The sequence below is a fragment of the Phyllobates terribilis genome, unplaced genomic scaffold (genome assembly GCF_046119375.1).
Source record: "Phyllobates terribilis strain yellow unplaced genomic scaffold, ASM4611937v1 Scaffold_1__5_contigs__length_1240528914, whole genome shotgun sequence".
NCBI lineage: Eukaryota > Metazoa > Chordata > Amphibia > Anura > Dendrobatidae > Phyllobates > Phyllobates terribilis.
Window position 1 is genome coordinate 518,594,071 of NW_027362761.1, and position 21,040 is coordinate 518,615,110.

The 21,040-nt window shown below is 45.3% G+C and overlaps 1 protein-coding gene across 1 annotated transcript; it reads left to right on the forward strand.

The window, feature by feature from the left end:
• Positions 1-13,910: 13,910 nt before the first annotated feature.
• On the forward strand, positions 13,911-14,351 carry LOC141270350 (uncharacterized). The gene has a single exon (XM_073680486.1). It carries the CDS (start codon positions 13,911-13,913, stop codon positions 14,349-14,351), a length of 441 nt encoding a protein of 146 aa, XP_073536587.1.
• The last annotated feature ends 6,689 nt before the right edge of the window (positions 14,352-21,040 follow it).

Genomic DNA, 21,040 nt, shown 5'->3' on the forward strand with positions numbered 1-21,040 from the left:
ACACTGTTGTAGATGTTTTTCCTCCATCTCGACTGATTAAGCAGGTCTTCTTGTTGTCAAATCTTGACGGTAACACAGTGTAGGGGTCTTTTTCCCACTGGTCATCAAGTTTGTGGTTATGTCTTTTTCTTTTCAATACTGTCTCACCAGGTGTAAAAGGTTCTGCGGGTGCGTTTTTGTTGTAGTGCATTTCCTGCTTTTCTCTCACCCGAGTAAGACTGTCCTTGACACAAGCTTGTACTCTTCTGTACTGCTCTTGTCTGGTCTTGTCCCAGTCTTCAGTGGTCATATCAGCTTCAGGCTCAACAACACCAAGCTCCAGATCCATGGGCAGCTTTCCTGGCCTTGCCCGCATGAGATATGCCGGAGTGCAATTGGTGGAACTTACTGGTATATGATTATACAGATCCACTAGATCAGGTAGTAGGTCTGGCCACTGGTTTCTCTCCTCAAGTGGTATGGTCTTCAGCAGGTCGATGATGATGTTGTTCATCTTTTCGCAGAGACCGTTGGTTTGTGGGTGGTACGGTGTAGTCCTGATCTTTTTACAACCGTATAGATGGCAGAATTCCTTGAACAACTCAGCCTCAAAGGCCGGGCCTTGGTCCATCAGCACCTGCTCTGGATATCCGTGGGGTCTGCAGAAGTACGCTTGGAATGTCTTTGCTGCTGTCTTTGCCGTCAGATCTTTGACGGGGGCGACCACCTGGAAACGTGAGTAGTGATCCACCATGGTCAGAGCATAGGAGTACCCTGATCTGCAGGTGGACAGCTTGACATGTGCCAGGGCCACGATCTCCAGGGGCCGAGTCGTCTTGATGGGTTGCAGGGGTGCCTTCTGGCTGCTGAAGTCTTTTCTTCTTAGGCCACAGGGTCCACAGTCCCGGCACCACCTCTCAATGGAGCTGCGCATTCCTACCCAGTAGAATCGACACTTCAGCAGGGTCTCTAGCTTTTTCCAGCCAAAGTGCCCCGCCTGATCGTGGTAAGCTTCTAATACCATCTGGATGTCTGTCTTCGGGACCACTATCTGCCATACCATCTCATGGGTTTTTGGATTGACGTACCTCCGACACAGCTTCTCACGGTAGATAAACAGCCGGCTTCTCTCGTTCCACAGCTGCTTTGCTTGCAGAGACGCATCCTTCTCCAAGGAGGCACCTTCTTGGGTTATCAGCTGTTTGATGCGGCTGACAACCGGGTCACAGTCTTGGGTCTCTTTCCAGTTGTGGTGAGGCAGGGGGTTTAACGTCTTTCCACGCTGCTTCCTGGAGGCTCATTGCTCGTGGATCATCCCACTCCGATGAAAGGAGGTAGCTCTACCTCTTCCAGGTCATCCACTTCTTGTTCTGTGTCTGACTCGTGAGGCATCCTAGACAGGGCATTGGCGTTGGCGTTCTTGCGGCCCGCCCGGTATTTAATTGTAAATTGGTAGTTTGACAGCCGAGCCATTCATCGTTGTTCCAGTGCCCCCAATTTAGCTGTTTCAAGATGGGTCAAGGGGTTATTGTCAGTGTAGGCAGTGAACTTGCTGGAGGCCAAGTAGTGCTTAAATCTTTCAGTGATGGCCCAGACCAAGGCCAGGAACTCCAACTTAAAACTGCTATAGTTCTCTGGGTTCCTCTCAGTCGGGCGGAGCTTCCTGCTTGCGTATGCGATTACCTTCTCCTGGCCATTCTGCTTCTGACTCAAGAGAGCTCCCAGGCCTTCGTTGCTGGCATCTGTATACAGCAGGAACGGTTGGCTGTAGTCAGGGTAGGCTAGGATCTCATCACCTGTCAGGATCTCCTTCATCTCCTGAAACGACTCAGCTTGCTCCTTACCCCAGTGTAATGGGGTTTTTTTGCCTTTGGGGGACTGCCCTACCAGGAGGTCTTGCAGAGGAGCTGCTTTCTTAGTGTAGTTTTTTACAAACCTCCGGTAGTATCCTACTAGTCCCAAGAACTGACGCACCTCCTTGAGGTTCTTCGGCTCCAGCCACTTCTGGATGGCTGTGACTTTCTCCACAACTTTACGTATACAGTTTAGAATAAAGGCGCACAGTACCCGGTGGCAACGGGCACAACACTTCATCGCTGCAGCGGGCACGCTATCCTGTTCGTGACGCCAGGAAGAGGATGACTCGCCCAGGGGAAATGGGACTTACTCGGTTACCCGGGCCTTTAGCCTTAAGGAGGTCGCGGTGGTCGGCTCCCGGGCCCATACCCTGGGGTCGCTCTTAAAGAAGGCGTTGATAGATGTTAAGTTTTATTAAAGAGTTTGTGACGCCACCTGTGGTTTCTGGTGAGATTCACCAGCGCTGTGCAGTCCACTGAGGCCGATGATAAGGCAGCTAGATGGTATGGCTCCCCACAGGTGGAGCTAGGCCTCAGGGCAGGGTATTAATGGGGAATGCAGGACAGGCGAGACCCAGCGGGGTCAGAGCAAGAACAGGGACAGACACGATAGTCACTTCAGTACCTTTTACTGATGGAAATTCAGGCACGTCCCGGAGCACTGTAGGGTGAAGGGTGCATGTCAGGATCCTCCCCAATGAGCGGGTTTTGGGCCTCCTGTTTCTTGCCTCTGCGTAGTAAGTTTCTGACCTGCCTGGAGCTAGGCCTAACTTTGTCTCTGTCCTGCGCTGGCTGACCTTGTGGTAGGGCCTTTTCTTGGATTACACGCTCCCAACTTACGGGGCCTATGTGTCTCCTGGCTCTGATACGTATCAGCACTCTAGCAATCCTGGGACTTGTAGTTCTCAAGGGATTCCGGTTATATCCTACTGGGTCATGGAGATCCCGGTAAGCTTCGGACCCGGTGTCCAGTAACTGCTTTGGGGTGAGCCAGTTAAGCTCCTCTGCGCCCTAGGTACTTTCTCTCCTCTCGCCTTCAGCCTACTCGGGCCCTCACTAGGCCACTCACACTAACGGCAGCTTGCCGTGCTTCACCGATCTTATGGCGCCGGCACACCTAGAAGCTCACCTCTCTGAGCTACAACTGAGTCTAGACCGTGCTCCACTGCAGACTGACCTCTCCCAGGCTTTTACACTGCAGGAACTCTCTCAACAGGTTTGCTTTCTGTCAAATCCAGTCTAGACTAACTGCTGCCAGGCTCCACCTTCCCTTATATATCCCTAACGGGCTCCCTCTGGTGGTCTGAGGTGGAAGGTGGAGATGTGTGAATGGTTATGGGGGCCTCTTGTGGAGGAATCCTTCAATACGCCCTTCAAGGATTTATGATACCAAGCACAGCTGGGCGACACATGACGGCCGAGGAGATCATACAGACTCCCAGGTACCTTTTTCTTCCTCCTCTAGGGTACTGATAAATACTGAGTTATCCTTCGAGAACCAGGTGTTATCAACATTGGCGTTCAGCCACTGTGGGTCTGCTGCTAACTTTGTTGATTCAGGACTGGTTCTGAAGTTAGGGATAGGGACAGTTAGTTTAGAAAGACCCTTGCAAGTCTTCGCCCTTGACAAAACACCATTATCCAGGAATTTGGTCAACAAGGTTACGATGGATTTCATGCTTCAAATAGGGGCTCTCCACACTGACTCCTTCTCATGTTTTGTGTTGGATAATTTACCTGCTGGGTTGGTATTGGGGCCTCCATTGTTGCAGATTCACAATCCTGTCATTGATTGGTGTCTGAGGGAGATTGTTAAATGGGGCCATAATTGTTGCAAGAAATGTCTAAAAACTGTATAAATATGCTCCGATAGTCTGAAGGGTCTGCAGGGGTACCTGAAGGACTTCGGAGATGTGTTCTCAAAAAAAAAGAGGCGGAGATACTACTTCCCCTTGGTCATTATGATTGTGCTATTGAGCTTATTCCTTGTGCCAAACTACCTAAAGCTCGCATTTACAATTTGTCCGGGCCTGAACAGGCCGCCATGAAAGAATATGTTAACGAAAGTTTAAGGAAGGGTCCTCCTCTCCGGTAGCTGCCGTTTTTTTCTTCGTAAAAAAGAAAGATGGGGGTCTCCGTCCTTGCCTCGATTTCCGGGAAGTAAACAAAATCACGGTTAAAAATACGTACCCACTTTCACTCATCCCCAACCTATATAATCAGCTTCTGGGGGCCAGGGTATTCTCTAAACTTGATCTTAGATGGGCTTACAATTTGATACGCATCCAGGAGGGTGATGAGTGGAAAACTGCGTTTTTAACGTCTGAGGGTCTGTTTGAAAACCTTGTCATGCCTTTTGGGTTATCCAATGCACCTGCTGTGTTTCAAAGTTATGAATGATATTTTCTCTCATTGCATTGGAAGATATGTTGTAATTTATCTGGATGGTATTCTAATTTTCTCGCCAGATTTGGACTCTCACCAGGAACATGTCCGGGTTGTGTTACAAAGGTTAAGGGAGAACTTAGTTTGCTAAATTGGAGAAATGTGTTTTTTCTGTTCAGGAAATTTCGTTCTTGGGGTTCATCTTGTCTGCAGAAGGGTTTAAGATGGACCCTGGGAAGGTACAGGCCCTAATTGACTGGGTTCAGCCTCATGATCTTAAGGCTTTACAGCGTTTTCTTGCATTCGCCAACTATTATAGGAAATATATCAAGGGGTTTTCTCAGATTGCTAAACCTCTTACTGACCTCATATGTAAGGGGGCAAATCTCAAGATATGGTCGCCGAGTGCTATCAAGGCTTTCGAAAAATTTAAGAGTGTTTCATGTCTGCCCCCATTCAGATCCAAATGGATCTCCAAGAACCATTCATTGTAGAGGTGGATGCTTCGGAGGTCGGAGTAGGGGCAGTTTTGTTGCAGGGGCCCAAAACTCTGACTAACTTGTATCCATGTGCTTTTTTGTCTAAGAAATTTTCGCCGGCAGAAAGAAATTATGATGTTAGGAATCGTGAGTTACTTGCTGTAAAATTAGCCTTTGAGGAATGGAGGCATTTTTTGGAGGGAGCGGTTCATCCAGTTACTGTTGTCACTGATCACAAGAATCTAGCCTATATTGAGTCAGCTAAAAGACTATTGTTGAGGGAGGGCAGTAATGACCCTTCACGGTTGACCAAGTGAGTGTCAAATTATTTTACAAGGTTGATTGCAATCCAATAGAAAACCAGACAGAGGCAAAGCTCTGTATGGGGAGATTCAAGAATCTCTAACCCCGTTTATTTCTACTTAGCATTTTATATTGTTTTGAGTTTATATCCAATCACCTACAGCCATACTACAAGCTTGAATCAATGTTAGTACAATTATTACGGAAATACACATATGGTCATATGATCGTTAGTTCGGTGTACAATGGAAAGTTACAAGGTTACACATCCTGGCTCAGACTATCTAGATAACAGGAGCAGGGTGTCTCATAGAATGTTCCTGAGAGAAAAGGTTAGTGTGGGAAAGTTGCATGTGAATCAAGAGGAAAGAAGGAAAGAATGTATGCTACGCAAAGAGCATAATAACATGATTTTGAAGCAAGCAGACAAAATGGAGTTGCCATAGCATGAATATCAATATGTCCTTTACACTATCTCCTAGACAAGCCAAATGGTCCCTCTCTTTCTCAAGGTTTAATTTTTCAATTACATTCAGACCGGGTCTAAGATTATGAAAGCTGACATATTGTCTCGTAGTCTCGATCTAGTTTCTCCTCCAGAACTTCCATCCTCCATTATTCCTCAGGGTATTGCGGTTTCTATGGTTACCTCAAAATAGGAGGAGGAGATCCGTAATGCCCAGTCATTGGCTCTTCCCGCTACTCCTGGGTCTAAATAATTTGTGCCTGTGTACCTAAGATTGCGTGTGTTACTGGAATTTCATGATTCCGTCTTGAGTGGTCATCCTGGGGTTACTGCTACATGGAAAGCCATTGCCAGACTTTTTTGGTGGCCATCCATGCTTAATGATATCAAAGATTTTGTATCTGCTTGTGAAGTCTGCGCACACGCTAAAGTCAGTCACACCCAGCCGGCCGGGGAATTGGCTCTATTGCCAATTCCAGAAAGACCATGGACTTATTTGCCCATGGATTTCATCACGGATTTGCCTCTGTCTGATGGGAAAACTGCTATCTGGGTGGTAGTGGACAGATTCAGCAAACAAGCTCATTTTTTTCAGTTGTCTGGATTACCTAATGCAGAGACACTCTTAAGGTTGTTTATGTCCCATATTGTAAGGTTACATGGTATCCCTCTTAACATTGTGTCCGATAGGGGAGTACAATTTGTCTCTAAATTCTGGAGAGCTTTTTGTTGTAATCTCGGGATTGACTTGTCCTTTTCATCTGCCTACCTGACCAACGGTCAGACTGAGAGGACAAATCATTCTTTGGAAAAAAATTTAAGGTGCTTTGTGGCAGCTCAGCAGTAGCACTGGTCTTCGTTTTTACCTCTCGCTGAGTTTGCCTTTAGCAGTCGAGTGAATCAGTCTACTGGAACATCTCAGTTTTTCTGTAATTTTGTGTTTCATCCCCATTTTGGTGAATTTTAAAGGATTAGTTCTGAATGTCCTGGGGTGGAGGTCACAATACAAAGACTTGGGGATGTTTGGAAGGAGGTTCAAAAGAATATTGGGACTGCTCAGACTTGCAAAAAACTAAAGGCCGATAGAAGATGTTCGGTGGGTCCAGATTTTAAGATTGGGGATAAGGTTTGGTTGTCATCCAGGAACATTAAACTTAAAGTGTCGTCGGCAAAGTTGGGTCCAAAGTTTATTGGTCCTTATGAGATCTTTGAGGTGGTCAATCCAGTGGCATTCAGATTAAAGCTTCCTCCATCCCTTCGCATCCCTAATGTTTTCCATAAATCCTTATTAACCCCTTTAGAGCCCATGCCGTATTAGTACGCACATTTGCGTACCCCCCGTTCAGTGAGGGCTGCTGCGCTGAGCCCTCACTGAACCGAGCACATGTCAGCTGATTCTTACAGCTGGCATGTGCCCGCAACAGCCGCGGGTGGAATCGCGATCCACCCGCGGCTGTTAACATGTTAAATGCCGCTGTCAATCTCCGACAGCGACATTTAACGCGCGCTTCCGGGTTGCGCGTCATAAGCCCCGCCCACCGGCAACCCCGTCACGTGATCGCGGGTCACCGATGGGCGTGCATGACAACCCAGGGTCTGCAGCAGACGCCTGTGGTTGTCATGATCTCGTCGCTATGAGCGCCACCTAGTGGTCGGCGCTCATAGCACAGGACCATTTCTGCTATATGCAGTGGATCTGCTCGTCCCCTGTATGTAGCAGAGACGATCAGACAACTGCTGCTTCTAGTCTCCTATGGAGACTATTGAAGCATGCAGTAAGTGAAAAAAAAATGTTTTTAAAAATATAAAAAAAATAAAAAATATATAAAAGTTTAAATCACCCCCCTTTCGCCCCATTCAAAATGAAATATAAAAAAAAAAAACCCACATACACATATTTGGTATTGCCGCGTTCAGAATCGCCCCATCTATCAATATAAAAAAAGAATTAATCTGATCGGTAAACGGTGTAACGAGAAAAAAATTCTAAACGCCAGAATTACGTTTTTTGGTCGCCGCAAAATTGCAATAAAATGCAATAACTGGCGATCAAAACATTGGATCTACCCCAAAATATTATCAATAAAAACGTCAGCCCGGCACGCAAAAAATAAGCCCTCACCCAGCCACAGATCCCAAAAAATGGAGACGCTACAGGTCTCGGAAAATGGCGCTATTTTTTTTAGTTTTTTTTACCAAATTTTGGAATTTTTTTTCACCACTTAAATATAAAATAACCTATACATGTTTGGTGTCTACGAACTCGTAATGACCTGGAGAATAAGAATGGCAAGTCAGTTTTAGCATTCAGTGAACGTGGTAAAAAAAATAAATAAAAAACAACTGTGGTATTGTACTTTTTTTGCAATTTTACTGCACTTGGAATTTTTTTCCCGTTTTCCCGTACACGATATGGTAAAACTAGTAATGGAGTTGAAAAGTACAACTTGTCCCGCAAAAAATAAGCCCTCACACGGCCATATTGTTCAAAAAATAAAGACGCTATGGCTCTGGGAACAAGGGGAGCAAAAAACGAAAAAGCAAAAACGACAAAACCCAAGGTTGCGAAGTGGTTAAAGGAGTTTGTTCCCTCGGTATTGTCTCCCTCATCCCCGCCTCCTCCAGTTTCAGTCGACGGTGGCTTAGAGTATGAGGTTCAGAGAGTGGTGGACTCTTGTAGGGTCCGTAATTCCCTCCAATACCTCATCCACTGAAGGGGATACGGACCAGAGAAGAGATCATGGGTCCCTGCTCGAGATGTGAAGGCCGATCGGTTAGTCAGGGCCTTCCATCTAAAGTTTCCTGAGAAGCCTGGGGTCCGGTGGCCCCCCTTAGAAGAGGGGGTACTGTCACGGTTCCACCCCTCACTGTGTCTGGGATGCAGTTGCTGACGGTTCAGCCGTCCAATCTTATACAGGGGCGTGCTGGAGCTATCAGTACTGTGATTGACAGCTCGACCATCCAATCTGGTACAGGGGCGTACAATAGCTGTCAGTGTGGTGATTGACAGCTCGGCTGTCCAATCTGAGACTGGGAGGCACTGGTTATCTTCAGGTGTTCATTATCCCAGTTGAATGCCTGGCCACTTAACTGAGCTGTTTTCCCCAGATCTCTGCCAGACGTACATTCAGCTAGTGTGTGGTTTGTTCTCTGTGCCTTGAGTTCTGTTTATTGATCTTCTGTTGCCTGACCTTGGACCTTGTTCTCACCATCCGTCTGTTTAACCCCTTCTGCTCTGATCTGCTTTCCTCCTGGTATTCTGATCTACCCTCCTGGCTGTGACTTCGGACTCCTTGACTATCCAGTCTCACGGCCTGGCCGTGAGAAGTGACTCAGCGTAACAAGTCTCCTTAGGAGACTTGAAGCTGCGATCATCTGATCTCTTGTGTTACACATAGCAGGGCTTCAACCCTACTATGTGTAACAATAATGCTCATCCGTATATGCTCATGTGTAACAATAATGCTCATCCGTATATGCTCATGTGTAACAAAAATGCTCATCTGCTATGTACGCCGACTGCTGGGCGGCGCTAATAGCAGATCGGCTATGACAACCACAGGGGTCTCCTGTAGACCCCGGGTTGTCATGCCAACCCATTGGCTGGCTGCAATCATGTGACGGGCACGCCAATGGGCGGGATTAGTGACGCGCATCTGGTTTGCGCGAGTTAAATGCTGCTGTCAGAGCTTGACATTGGCATTTAACATGTTAACAGCTGCGGGTGGATCGTGATTGCACCCACTGCTGTTAGGGGCACATGACAGCTGATCATATCAACTGTCATGTGCAGGAAAAGGTGCGGGCTCATCGCTGGAGCCCTCACCAAAGAGGGGGAGACAACCTATGACATACCTATAGGTCATAAATGGGTTAAAATCTTTTCCCAGCAATTTGGTTTTCCATTATCAGCAGAAATGAAGGTCGATCCTGTTACCAGCTTGTCTTTTTTAGGAATAGAAACTGACACTGTGGCAATGGTTTTTCGCTTGCATAAAAAATAAGCTTGAAAAGTTATGCATTTGATTGAGGGTTTCTGTTCCGTAAGCAAGGTTACTCTTCACCAGATGAAATCATTACTGGGATTGCTGGTTTTTGCTTGCCGGATCAGTGTTTGTCATTTGCAGCTAAAATGGTGTCCCTCCCTGGACATAAAATTAGGATAACTCGATTGTTGCTAGCTGATTTAGAGGTTTGGAAAGACATTTAGAGCTCTTATAATGGTCACATTGTTGTATGTCCATGGAGGTCTCCAATCATGAGCTAAACGTATTTTCTGAAGTGGCTGTGTAGCACCCTGAGGATTCGGCTGCTACAGGGGTATTGCACCTCACTCCAGAGGTGTGGTATTCCACTCCCGGGTAAGGATGGAGTGTGGAACTGAGCTCAGTAGGCTGCATGCACTACATACATCCCATTTCCGGGGGACAGAACTACGGTACTCCCACCAGTATATGTGCAGGTACGACAGCGTCTGTCCCTGGCTGGAGTGGGAGGGGGGTGGAACATCCCAGTAGTGTAGGGGCAGATAGGGGGAGTAGTCTGGGTAAAGCTAGGAGCTCATTGGGTGCTAGTCACCTGGGCTCACACATAGAGGGAGTATATATGGTGGGCACCATCTTAGGACAGGGTCTTTTTAGCCTGAGGAGCAGAGCAGAGGAGCTCAGCCAGGAGGGCTGACAGGGAGCTGTGGCTCCGGCTGGGCCCAGCTCCAGAGCCAAGCCTGCAGAGGGAGAGAGGAGAAAAGAAGGACCCAGAGAGAAAGACAAGAAGGGAACCCCAAGACCCCAGAATAAAGACAAAAGGGTGAAGGGTTGGCGGACAAGGGTACCGGATCCCAAGCTGGCAGAGGCCAAAACAAACCTTAGCCAGGAACCGGAGGTCGTGGGCAGGATCTGCCACGACCCTCACCAAATCCACCAGAATGGCACACCGAGCATAGGGTCAGGGAAGCCAGGGAAGGTTCAACCAACAAGAGACCCGAGGGAGCCGGACACAGGTGGATCCCTGGTGGGAACGGCCAGAGAGAGAGAGAGAGTCAGAAGGGAGCTCAGGACCACGCTCCGGAATCGCCTGGGGGTTAGCCGAGTCCAGGACCTGGTGGACGCAGCACGGCTCGGGTGGTCACTCAAGGCCAGAGTGACCAAAAGAACACCAGTAAGTAAAAACCCTGAACTGCATCTCCTGACTCTGAGTCTTCTTTCTGCATCATCACAACCCCCATCATCCACCCCTGCTGCCCTGAGGCCATACCCCTCCCGTTGGGGGTTATACCATCACTGCTGCACGTATACCACCGGCCTCAGCGGACTGCTCTGCAGCGGCGGCGTCAAAGCCGCACTCAACGGGTGGCGTAGTCGACAATCAAATTAACATCTACTGCCATAGACTGCCACTTAGTTTGACACCCTGGGCACGGACCGGGTCACCGCCACAAGGACTACTACCCCTATCCAGATCCGGCTCCGGGTATCCCTTGCACATGGCCCAGGGGGTGCGTCAGCTGCATCAGTAGGTTTTGGAGCAATTGATTCGCCCAGGGGGATATGGGGGACTCGGTACCCGGGCCTTTACCTTCTTGGGATGTCACGGCGGTCGGCTCCCGGGCCCGTACCCTGGGGTCACTCTTAAAAAGGAGTTGTTGCTTGAAGGGATAAATAATAGTTTTGTCTCGTGACCCCACCTGTGGTTTCTGGTTGTGAGTACCAGCGCTGCTGCAGACCTCTAGAGTAGGTGTTAGGGCAGCTGGGTTGGTGCAGCTCCCCACAGGCAGAGCTCAGCTCCAGGGCAGTGTAGGTGCAGATGGTGATGCTGGGCGTTGTAGTGCAGGAGTGGTAACGCAGAGGCAAGAACCGACAGAGACAGTGGGGTGCAGTCGTCCAAGTTTACTCACAGTTAATCTTCATGTTGCTTGTACAGGAGACAGCCTCCCACGTCGCGCTGCGTGTAACAGGCAGGGGTTCAGCACTCCCTCACGTATCTCAAGAGCGCTTAGCGGGACCCCTCTCTGTATGTTCCTTTCTCAGCCGACTTCCCGCGCTGGGTCTCTCCCTCCTGCCCTGCGCCCCACCACACAAAGTCCTGATCAGGTACCTTGAGATCCCTCAGGACAACTTGAAGTTCCCGGATCTTGCTTGGTGCCCTTTTCGGCGGCTTAGGTGCGGTTTGTGGCAACTGCACCCTGAAAGTGCAGAAGCCTCCAGTTTTCTAGCGGAGACTTGAAGTAACTCGGCTAGTCCAGGGACCGGTTCCCTTCTTGCAGCCTGATCCCTCTACCGCCTGGCAGATTCGGGCGTACGGGTGCCGTCCAGCACTCACCGTACCCCCTGGGATCCCTTCAGTTCCTGGAGCCTTCCTCCCTAGCTCCCACTCCTTTCTCAGTCTTGGGCATGACAGGCCAAGCGTGCCTCCCGAGCAGAGCTCCTGAAGAGCCTATGCTCCTCACGTCCTCTCACTCTCTCTCCCTCCGCTTCCCATATATATATGTATCTTCTTTAAGTGCTCCCCTGGTCTGCGTCCTCCACCCACACCCACTACATGGTTCCCCCTCACTTTGGCTCCCCCCACTCCAGCTAGGGACGGGGCAAGCAGAAGAAGTGCATAATGCCCTTCCAGCCGGCCTGGAGAAGTGTAGTGTTGGGTGCAGGTGTTGGGGTCCCGTGCAACACTCCATCCTTACCTGAGAGAAGGAGATGCCACACCTCTGGGTGAGGTGCAGTACCTCTGTGGTGACTGAACCCTCAGGGGCGCCACACAATATTTACCAGTAGTGTTCAGGCATATGGCCTAATTCTTGGAAAGGAGTAAGGATTGTGTAAAAACCTTACGTTACTAGAACTTTTTCACATAGTATCAGTGGTTGAACTTTGGGGTGGACCTTTTGCCAATAGAAAAAGTATGTTTTTCGATGGACAACCTCAGTGTGCTCCATTGCATAAAATAGTAGTCGCTATCTTCCCTTCCGTTACTTAGCCTTCTACACACCTAGCTCTGTTATGTCTACATTAAAATAAATGATTCTGGGCTCGACATGTTCCAGGCAATAATAATGGTGTTGCTGATTCACTGTCATGATTTAATTGTCAGGCTTTCAGAGAGTTCCTCAACAATGCTCAACCGGTGGGTTTGCCTTGCCCATCTTCCCTGTGGGACATCGTAGCGAAAAATTGATGTCACTGGTGTGATCCTCTGTCACACCCTCTACATGGCAGTCTTTCGGTAAAACATGGGAAGGGTGGTGTCAATTGATTGGGGGAAGATCAGTGCACAGTTATTGTCAGTCTAGACTGGAGGGTACTATTAATTATATATTGCAGTTCCACAATTCTAGGACTTTGGGGTCCATAGCCCAGCAGCGATTATTTAGCCTTGCTTTATATTTTGAGTTATTAGGATGATCAGATGTTACTAAGGTGCTTATTGTTAGACAATCTTTGAAGGGGTGGAAGAGGACACAACCCAGCAAAGGATGTAGACATCCTATTTCTTACAGATTATTGACCCTTTTGATTTCCTGTACACCATTGGTGTGCCATTTCCAAATTGAGTTAGCACTCTTGGTAGCTGCGTTTGGAATTTCCTTTTTCGGAACTTTGCGAATGAAGTAATTGATACCACTGTCCAAAAACAGCTTGAGGGGCTTACTTTATGATGATGTATTAGTTTCAGTTGATGCAGTACATCTCCTTTTTTGCAAATGAAAAACCAATTACATGGGTTCCTTTGCATTCAGTAGCGGGTCTGGTCTGCCCAGAGAAGCTAGTTTATAGTTATTTAGAGATGGGGGCAGATTTTTCTTGCTTCTTATAGATTGTTTCCCTTTAACAAAATATCAATGTCATAATGTATTGGTAAAATAGGGCCAATCTCTAAAACCATCTCCTGAGAGAGGACGTGTCACTCTCATATTGAGAATTGTAGCATGGCTGGAGATCATCCAGCATAACATCCCTACTAGTTCACATCCACCTATCCGGCAAAGATACCGGCCCATCCCTCCATCGATTTACCAGCCTGTAAAGAAATGAATCCAAGACATGAAGATCACAGATGTCATCAGAGACAGTCACAGTCCTTGGGTGGCACCACTTGTCCTCATGAGGAAGAAAGAATTGAACATTTGCTTCTGTGTGGACTATAGAAATATGAATAGAGCTACCCGAAAAGATGCCTACCCCATGCCTCGTTTTGAATAATCCTTCACAGCATGAAAGTCAGCAGCATTCTTCTCAACACTGGACTTGACCAGCGGATATTGGCAAGTGCTTGTAGCCCCAGAAGACGGAGAGAAAACAGCCTTCATGACATCGATGGGCCAGTTTGAATTTAATTGTATGCTGTTAGGGCTGTTCAATGCCCCAGGGACTTTCCAAAAGGCTAATAGAATAATGCTTAAGTCATAACAATTTTGAGACACTCCTGACTTATCGGGATGATGCAATTATGTTCTGCAAAACCTACACCAAACATCTTAAACACCTGTTAGAGGTCTTCAAGACTCTCATCAACTGGAAAGTCAAGCCTTCCGAGTGCCATCTATTGAAACCCAGAGTGCAGTATCCAGTCCATGTAGTAAGTGCTGAAGGAATGTTTTCAGATCCGGAAAAGATTGCTGTTGTCCAGAAGTGGCCTGACCACACTACTGTCAGAGAGGTCAGGTTCTTAGGATTTGAAGGATACTACTGTTGCTTTACCAAATATTTGACCCAGGTTGTTTCACCTCTGCAAGAGCTGTTGAGAGCTCCATCTCCACACAAGACAAGAAGGAATCCATCAATCATCTGGACTGAGGAACTAGATGTTTCCTTCAATCAACTGAAGAAAATGATGACAAAGGTTTCTATGCTGGCATATCCTGACTACAACTGTCCATTTCACGTTTAGGTCAATAATAGCAAAAAGGGCTAGGTTTTGTCCTTGCACAAGTCCAAGATTGTAAGAGAAGGTGATAGCTTATGCAAATGTTTCCCTCAAACCAACAGATTGTAATCCAGTGCACTATAGTTTCTTTAAGCTTGAGTTCCTTGCAATGGTATTGATAGTTACAGAAAAGTTTAAAGACTACTTGACAGCTACTCATTTTGTAGCCTTCACGGAAAACAACCCGCTGTCACACCTGAACACAGCCTGTACCACGGCACAGAAGAATGTCAAGTGAATAAAACCTGATTTATTTATGCAGCAGGAAGTATTTGTACATGATTCAGGCCAACGTTTCAGTTAGGGAGACCTTTCTCAGAGCCACAATGTAGAGACAGACATATGAATACTGCAAGCTTCCTTATTGTAAAAAACCTTAAAGTGATGAATAGGATGAAGTGGAGATGCCAGATTTCCATCTGTTGTCTATAAAGCAAGGTGCCTGTGTGTTAAGATGAACTCCTCAGCCTTTAGACAGCTACAAGAGATAATGGTAATATGTTTCGAGTTGGCTGACCATTTGGTCCTTGTTTGCAGTGGTCCATCCCACAATCTGTTAGCCCTCAGTACAAACTTGTTGACTCTCAGCCACCCCTCGCTGTATGTTTTGAATCTAAATCCATTGGAATGGAATGGAGGGACTAGAATACCCAGAGAGGTTGTCAAAATTAGGCCTATTTACATTGGAAAAGAGAAGGCTTAGGGGAGACCTCATAAACATGTATAAATACATCAGGGGGCAGTACAAAGATCTCTCCCATGACCTGTTTATACCAAGGATGGTGACAAAGACGAGGGGGCACACTATGCGTCTGGAGGAAAGGAGGTTCCTGCACCAGCATAGAAGGGGATTCTTTACGGTCAGAGCCGTGAGACTCTGGAACTCTCTGGGAGAGGAAGTGGTGATGTCCAACTCACTTAATGAGTTCAAGAGAGGCCTGGACGCCTTTCTTGAGAACAATAAAATTACATCTTATGCTTAGTGATAGTTAATTAATCCAGGGATTTAATCTGACTGCCAGATTGGAGTCGGGAAGTGAATTTTTCCTCAATGATGTAAATTGGCCTATACCGCATGTTGTTTTTTTTTGCCTTCCCCTGGATCAACGCTGGGGAATAGCTGCAGTGCACAAGAAATAGGCTGAACTGGATGGACGCTTGTCTTTTTTCGGCCTTATAAACTATGTAACTATGTAACTATGGAAATGAGCCCCCATCAGGTATCACAAGTAACTCATTGAGCATGGATGCGGATAAGATAAGATACAGATAAGAGGAGCTGAGGAATGATTACACCTAAAATATAACTGCATCTGGGAATGACCACCTCGCCAAATAGTAACTGTGTTTGCTGCATAAGGATTAAATCTGTACATAGTAACCAAACAAATGTGCCTGTTATTCTTACAAGTAAATGCTTACAACTGACCCTGTGTCATTCCTGTTTTCAGGACTATTTGGAGGGCACCACATTACACCACACCACCAGGAAGCGGAGGTTAATTTAGTGTACCTGGGTCACAAATTTTCTTTTCTTTATTTGTCACTGCCATAACGGAGTGGTAACTTCTGCAGACTACAGATGCCATGTTGCATTTACAGAGCCCCTGAGGTGCCAAAACAGAAGAAATCTCACACAAGTGATGCCTCTTTGAAAACTGCACCCCTTAAGGAACTGATTCTAGGGGTGTAATCCACAGGTGCTTCACCTAATTTTAGAACATTTGAAAGTGAAAATGAAAAATTATTACTTTAGTCCTACATTTTTAATTTTCACAAGGGTAACAAGAGAAAAGGACACACAATTTGTACCGCAATTTCTCATCAGTACGCAAATACCCCTTATGTGATCAAGAACTATTGTTCGGGCAAACTGCAGAGTTCAGAAGGATGATTTACCATTTTAGAGGGCAAATTTTGTTGACACCAAGTAAACTTAGCAGGACTTCTGAGATACAGTGATAACAGTAGAATTCCCCCCACCCACCCCCAAATGTGACTCCATTGTGAAAGCTACAACCTTCAATTTATTTATTTGGGATTATGGTGAATATTGTAACACCACTGTGTTTTGAAGAATTTTATACCCTGAAAAAACGCTTAAAGAAGTGACATACTACATTTTGCAAAAACATAGCTCTTTCACAAAACACCTGACGTGTGTGCATGAGAATTCTGAAATCTCATAGACTTTGCTGGTACTGTAAAACACAGCTGAAAATTTGAATAAAAAAACACTGAAAAAACGCAACGTGTGAACATAGCCTTATAGTCCATCAGGTGTTTTCCAGAAATAAGCGCACAGTGGATGTTGCAGAGTGCAAATTTCAAATATGCCAGCTTAGTGCGGACATTTGGCTTTGGGAGCGTGGGTGTCATGTTGTGATATCCACAGCGGAGCCTGTCACCTCTATTCTTGCTTAGATTGACAGCTGATGCAGGGTGACTATTCAGCAGCCATGTTTTGATCCTAGGAATTATGGCTTTTGCCAAAAGATTTGGGGTTAAATCCTTGTTAATTTGTCTTTCTTCCTGCTGTCGGCCTTCGTCGAGGCTGCTTCCTATTTAAAGCCCTGAGAATCAGTTCCCACTGCCTGTTATAACCTGACTATCTCTAGTGTTGTGTGTAGCACAAATCTCAAATCTTAGTGGATACTCCTGATTTTGGCTTTGGCTTCTTTACTGATGTTTTTCCTGCCTGTCGATTTTTTGCCTTCTGTACCTCTTGGTTGAGACCCAGCTACCTCACTATTCTTCCTGCCAGCTTGTGCCACCAAACAGAAACTGACTACATGTCACCAGCGTAGGGGTCCCTGTGTAAGTCCAAGTGCCTGTACATGAGATGAAGGGTGAAGGCTGGGGCAACCCCTGGGATCTGGAAAATGAAGTACCTAATGCCAACCCTGTTTGGGTTGGCCATTTTTAGAGCTGCCAGATGATCACTAACAGTTCCCCTGTGACATATTGATAGATGATAGATTTGAGTGGGGTCACAGGCTCAAAAATGCTAACTTGGACAAACTTGGCACAAGCCACTCTGTCTGGCAAATTCCACAAAAACCCTGACACCCTTTAACCCCTATACAGGGACCTGGACTTACAACGGGTTCCAGTGGATGGTTAACTATGGAAGGGCTGCCGTTCGGAGGTGCGAACCAGAGGCAGGAATGGTCACCAAGCTGGGTCAAAGCCGAGAAGTCACGCAAAGGACAAAATCAGGATCCTTAAAAATAGTCAGAAACCATGAAGAGGTCAAAACAAGGAGCAAAGAAGCAACAAGAAACTAATAGACAGGACTGAACCAGAGAAGCACAAGACTACATATGGCAGCGTCCAACAGTAAGCTGGAAGCTAAAGTGAGGTGTGGTGCTCTCTTATTGGCTGGAGAAGGTTGCTGGTAACCCCAGTGAGCACACATAAAAATAACAGCAGATGGTTGGCACTATAGGTACCAGCCACTGAAATCTAAGTGGCTGGACAGAGCCTGTGCCATCCAGAGCCTGTGGTTCAAATGTCTCTTCTATCACCAGAGCTGCCTGCAGAATGAATACGATGGCGCTTGGTGACAGAAGCAGATGTCGCAGGCGCAGGTCTTGGTGGAGATGTGACAGGTCTTATTTTTTGCGAAATAGGTTGAAGTTTTATTGGTACCATTTTGCGGTACATAATAATTTGGATCTCTGTCCACAGGTTCACATTTCTCCTGTTCTCTATGCTGAGCACTTAGGTCGAGGTCTCATTCTAAATCTGCAAAAAAATGTGATTCAGATGGAACCCCCAACTAAACCATTCTCTATAATGCAGGAGATTGAGTCACTCTGGGCTCTGTATGACTTCTGTTCTGCCAGTGTCTTTTTCGGAGGTGCACAAAAGCATGGTCAACTGCGACTTTGTGCATGCCTAATAAAACGAAACACCATAGGAATCCAGATTGTCTCTTTATCCCTCATTATTATTATTGGTTTCATCAGAGGTTTCATCAGGGGTTTCATCTGAATCCTGTCATTGAGCTGATTTAGATGGAAACCCTAATGTAAGGGCTCAGTGTATAATACAGAATAAATGTGAACCGAGCCTTATTCCGATTTTTAAATGAAATGGTAAAAACTGGAGAGACCAAAAAGCGCAAATAGGGTCTTATCTAATGATAACCAAGTGATGTAAAATATTATAGGTACCCGCACCTGATGGGGTTGTGACAGTCACAATTCCTATAAAAGCATGTAAAGGCTGCAGCAGGACCACCAATGACATACATTGCAATAATTGAGGAATAAGATGATGGTTCAGAGTCCGCACTGCCCAAGGTTCAAAAGTAAGATCACACACGAAGGTGAAGTATGAATGCGGTTTATTATGTCAACGCGTTTCAAGGTTTTCAAACCTCTTCATCGAAACGTGTTGACATAATAAACCGCATTCATACTTCACCTTTGCGTGAGATTGTATCTTTGAACCTTGGGCAGTGCGGACTCTGAACCACCGTATTCCTCAATTATTGCAACGTTATTCCAATTTTTTGGAGGCAGAATGAACAAATGAACAACAAAATTTTTTTTCGACATTCATCCTGCAGTATAAGTGATAAGGGAATCTTATTCTTAAGGTCAGTACTATTACATCAGTATCAGACTTATATAGGTTTTTTTATGTTTTGCTACATTAAAAATGCTTTTCATTAATTTTTTAAATTTTTTTGTATCACCATATTTTGAGATCTATAACTAACTATATTTGTTTACAGAAAGAGCTGTATATAGGCTCCGTTTTTGTGGGGTGAATTAACATTTTACGTGATACAATTTTTCTTTGTATTTGACTTTTTGATCACATTTTATTCCACATGTCATGTGTTGGTCTGATAAAAAAAAATGTTTTTTTCCATGTTTTTCATTTCCTTTTTTTAGGGTGTTAACTGTAGGGATTAAATAATGGGACAGTTTTATAGTTTGTATCATTCCGGAAGCGGTAATACTAAATATAAAAACTGTTTGTGTTTAAGACAATTTTTCGTTCTTTATTCTTGGGGTTTTTCACATATTATTTTATAAAAAAAAATTTACTTTGTCCTTTTATGGGACTTTATGGTGATTCTATGGGCAGCACGGTGGCTCAGTGGTTAGTGGGTTCAAATCCCACTAAGGACAACATCTGAAATGAGTTTGTATGTTCTCCCTGTGTTTGTGTGGGTTTCTTCCATATTCTCCGGTTTCCTCCCACACTCCAAAGACATACTGATAGGGAATTTAGGTTGTGAGCCCCAATGGGGACAGTGATGAGGACAGTGCCAATATTGTCTGTGAAGCGCTGTGGAATTAATGGCGCTATATAAGTGAGTAAAATAAATAAATAAATTCAATAGACTAATTACTGGTTTAATGCAATGGAATACTATTGTAAACCAATGCATGGTTGGTGTAGATTACTGGCCTAGAGACCCTTCCTAAGTTAAAATTTGCTTCAAAAATACATTCGTTATAAAATTGGATTTTAATAAAAACATATGATTTTATAGTTCGATGTTTCAATGGTATTTTATATACATTTTATAGGAAATACTATGAATGACATTTTTAGAAAATATTTTTCCAATTGATTTATGAGGTTTTTTTTTTTCTTTCTTTCTCTTTCTTTGTTTATATGGTAAACCTCAGTGGATCCATGAGTGTCTTAAAGACATCATGTGCACATACCTTTTGGGTACGTTCACACTGAAGTTTTTTTTCGCAGCGTTTTTGGAGCAGAGACTATCCAAAATCCTCCTCAAACACTTGACTTTTGTTTAATTTCAACTCCAAAAATTCAGGACATGCCCCAATACAGTCCTGTCTGCCGTCCCCAACATTGGGGTTTCTGTCAGAATCCTCGAAAATCTGGATTCCAACAAGGTCTTGATGTGGCAATTTACGTGAATGAAGCCAATGGAGTCACTGTGGTCACTGTCTGACCTCCATACTGGCAGTATTCATCTTTTTCATTCATGCATAAAAACTTGTCAAACCTTGATTTTCAGCATACTGAAAAAGCCAAATACTTCCAGGACGGAGGCCAGACAGTGCCCACAGTGACTTTATCAGCCATATTAAAGTGGATGGGACGCTCGACGATCAGCAAGTTATCACCTATCACCTCCAATGGCTAGCTGATATATTTTTTGAGCCAGACAACCCCTTTTATATGGCTTTTCTTCCAATCACCGTCATAAAGTGGTTCTGTCAATCCAAGATTTCACGTTATTATTATTTTGCGCCAAATTCATCATACATCTTGCATCATTTTAATAAAATTGGCATGATGTTCATTGACTAAGAAAAAAAAAAGCACACACCAAAAAAGTGACTTCAAAAAATGCCCTGATAATATGGAATCCCACTTAGATCAGAGAATTTCTTAAGTCTTACCGTCCCTTTACTCTAGGTGGAAGGGGCTCTCACAGTCTTTATGTGATCATACACAGCGTGTATTGCTTTACCTGTATAATCATTTGTGCCAATGTAGTCAACTGAAAATCAAAAGTACAAAGTCATCTCCTGCTCATAGCCATTGGTAAAAATCAATAACTAATTTCTTGCATTGAATGTACTGTATTTTGTGCTGGTCTTCCAGGGTGTAATACCCAATACTTTCCTCTAGAGGGAGCCTGGAAGTTCCTT

What these genes read in the sequence shown, in the direction of transcription:
- LOC141270350 (XM_073680486.1), top strand. Translation starts at nt 13,911, where the DNA reads ATGTTCTGCAAAACCTACACCAAACATCTTAAACACCTGTTAGAGGTC.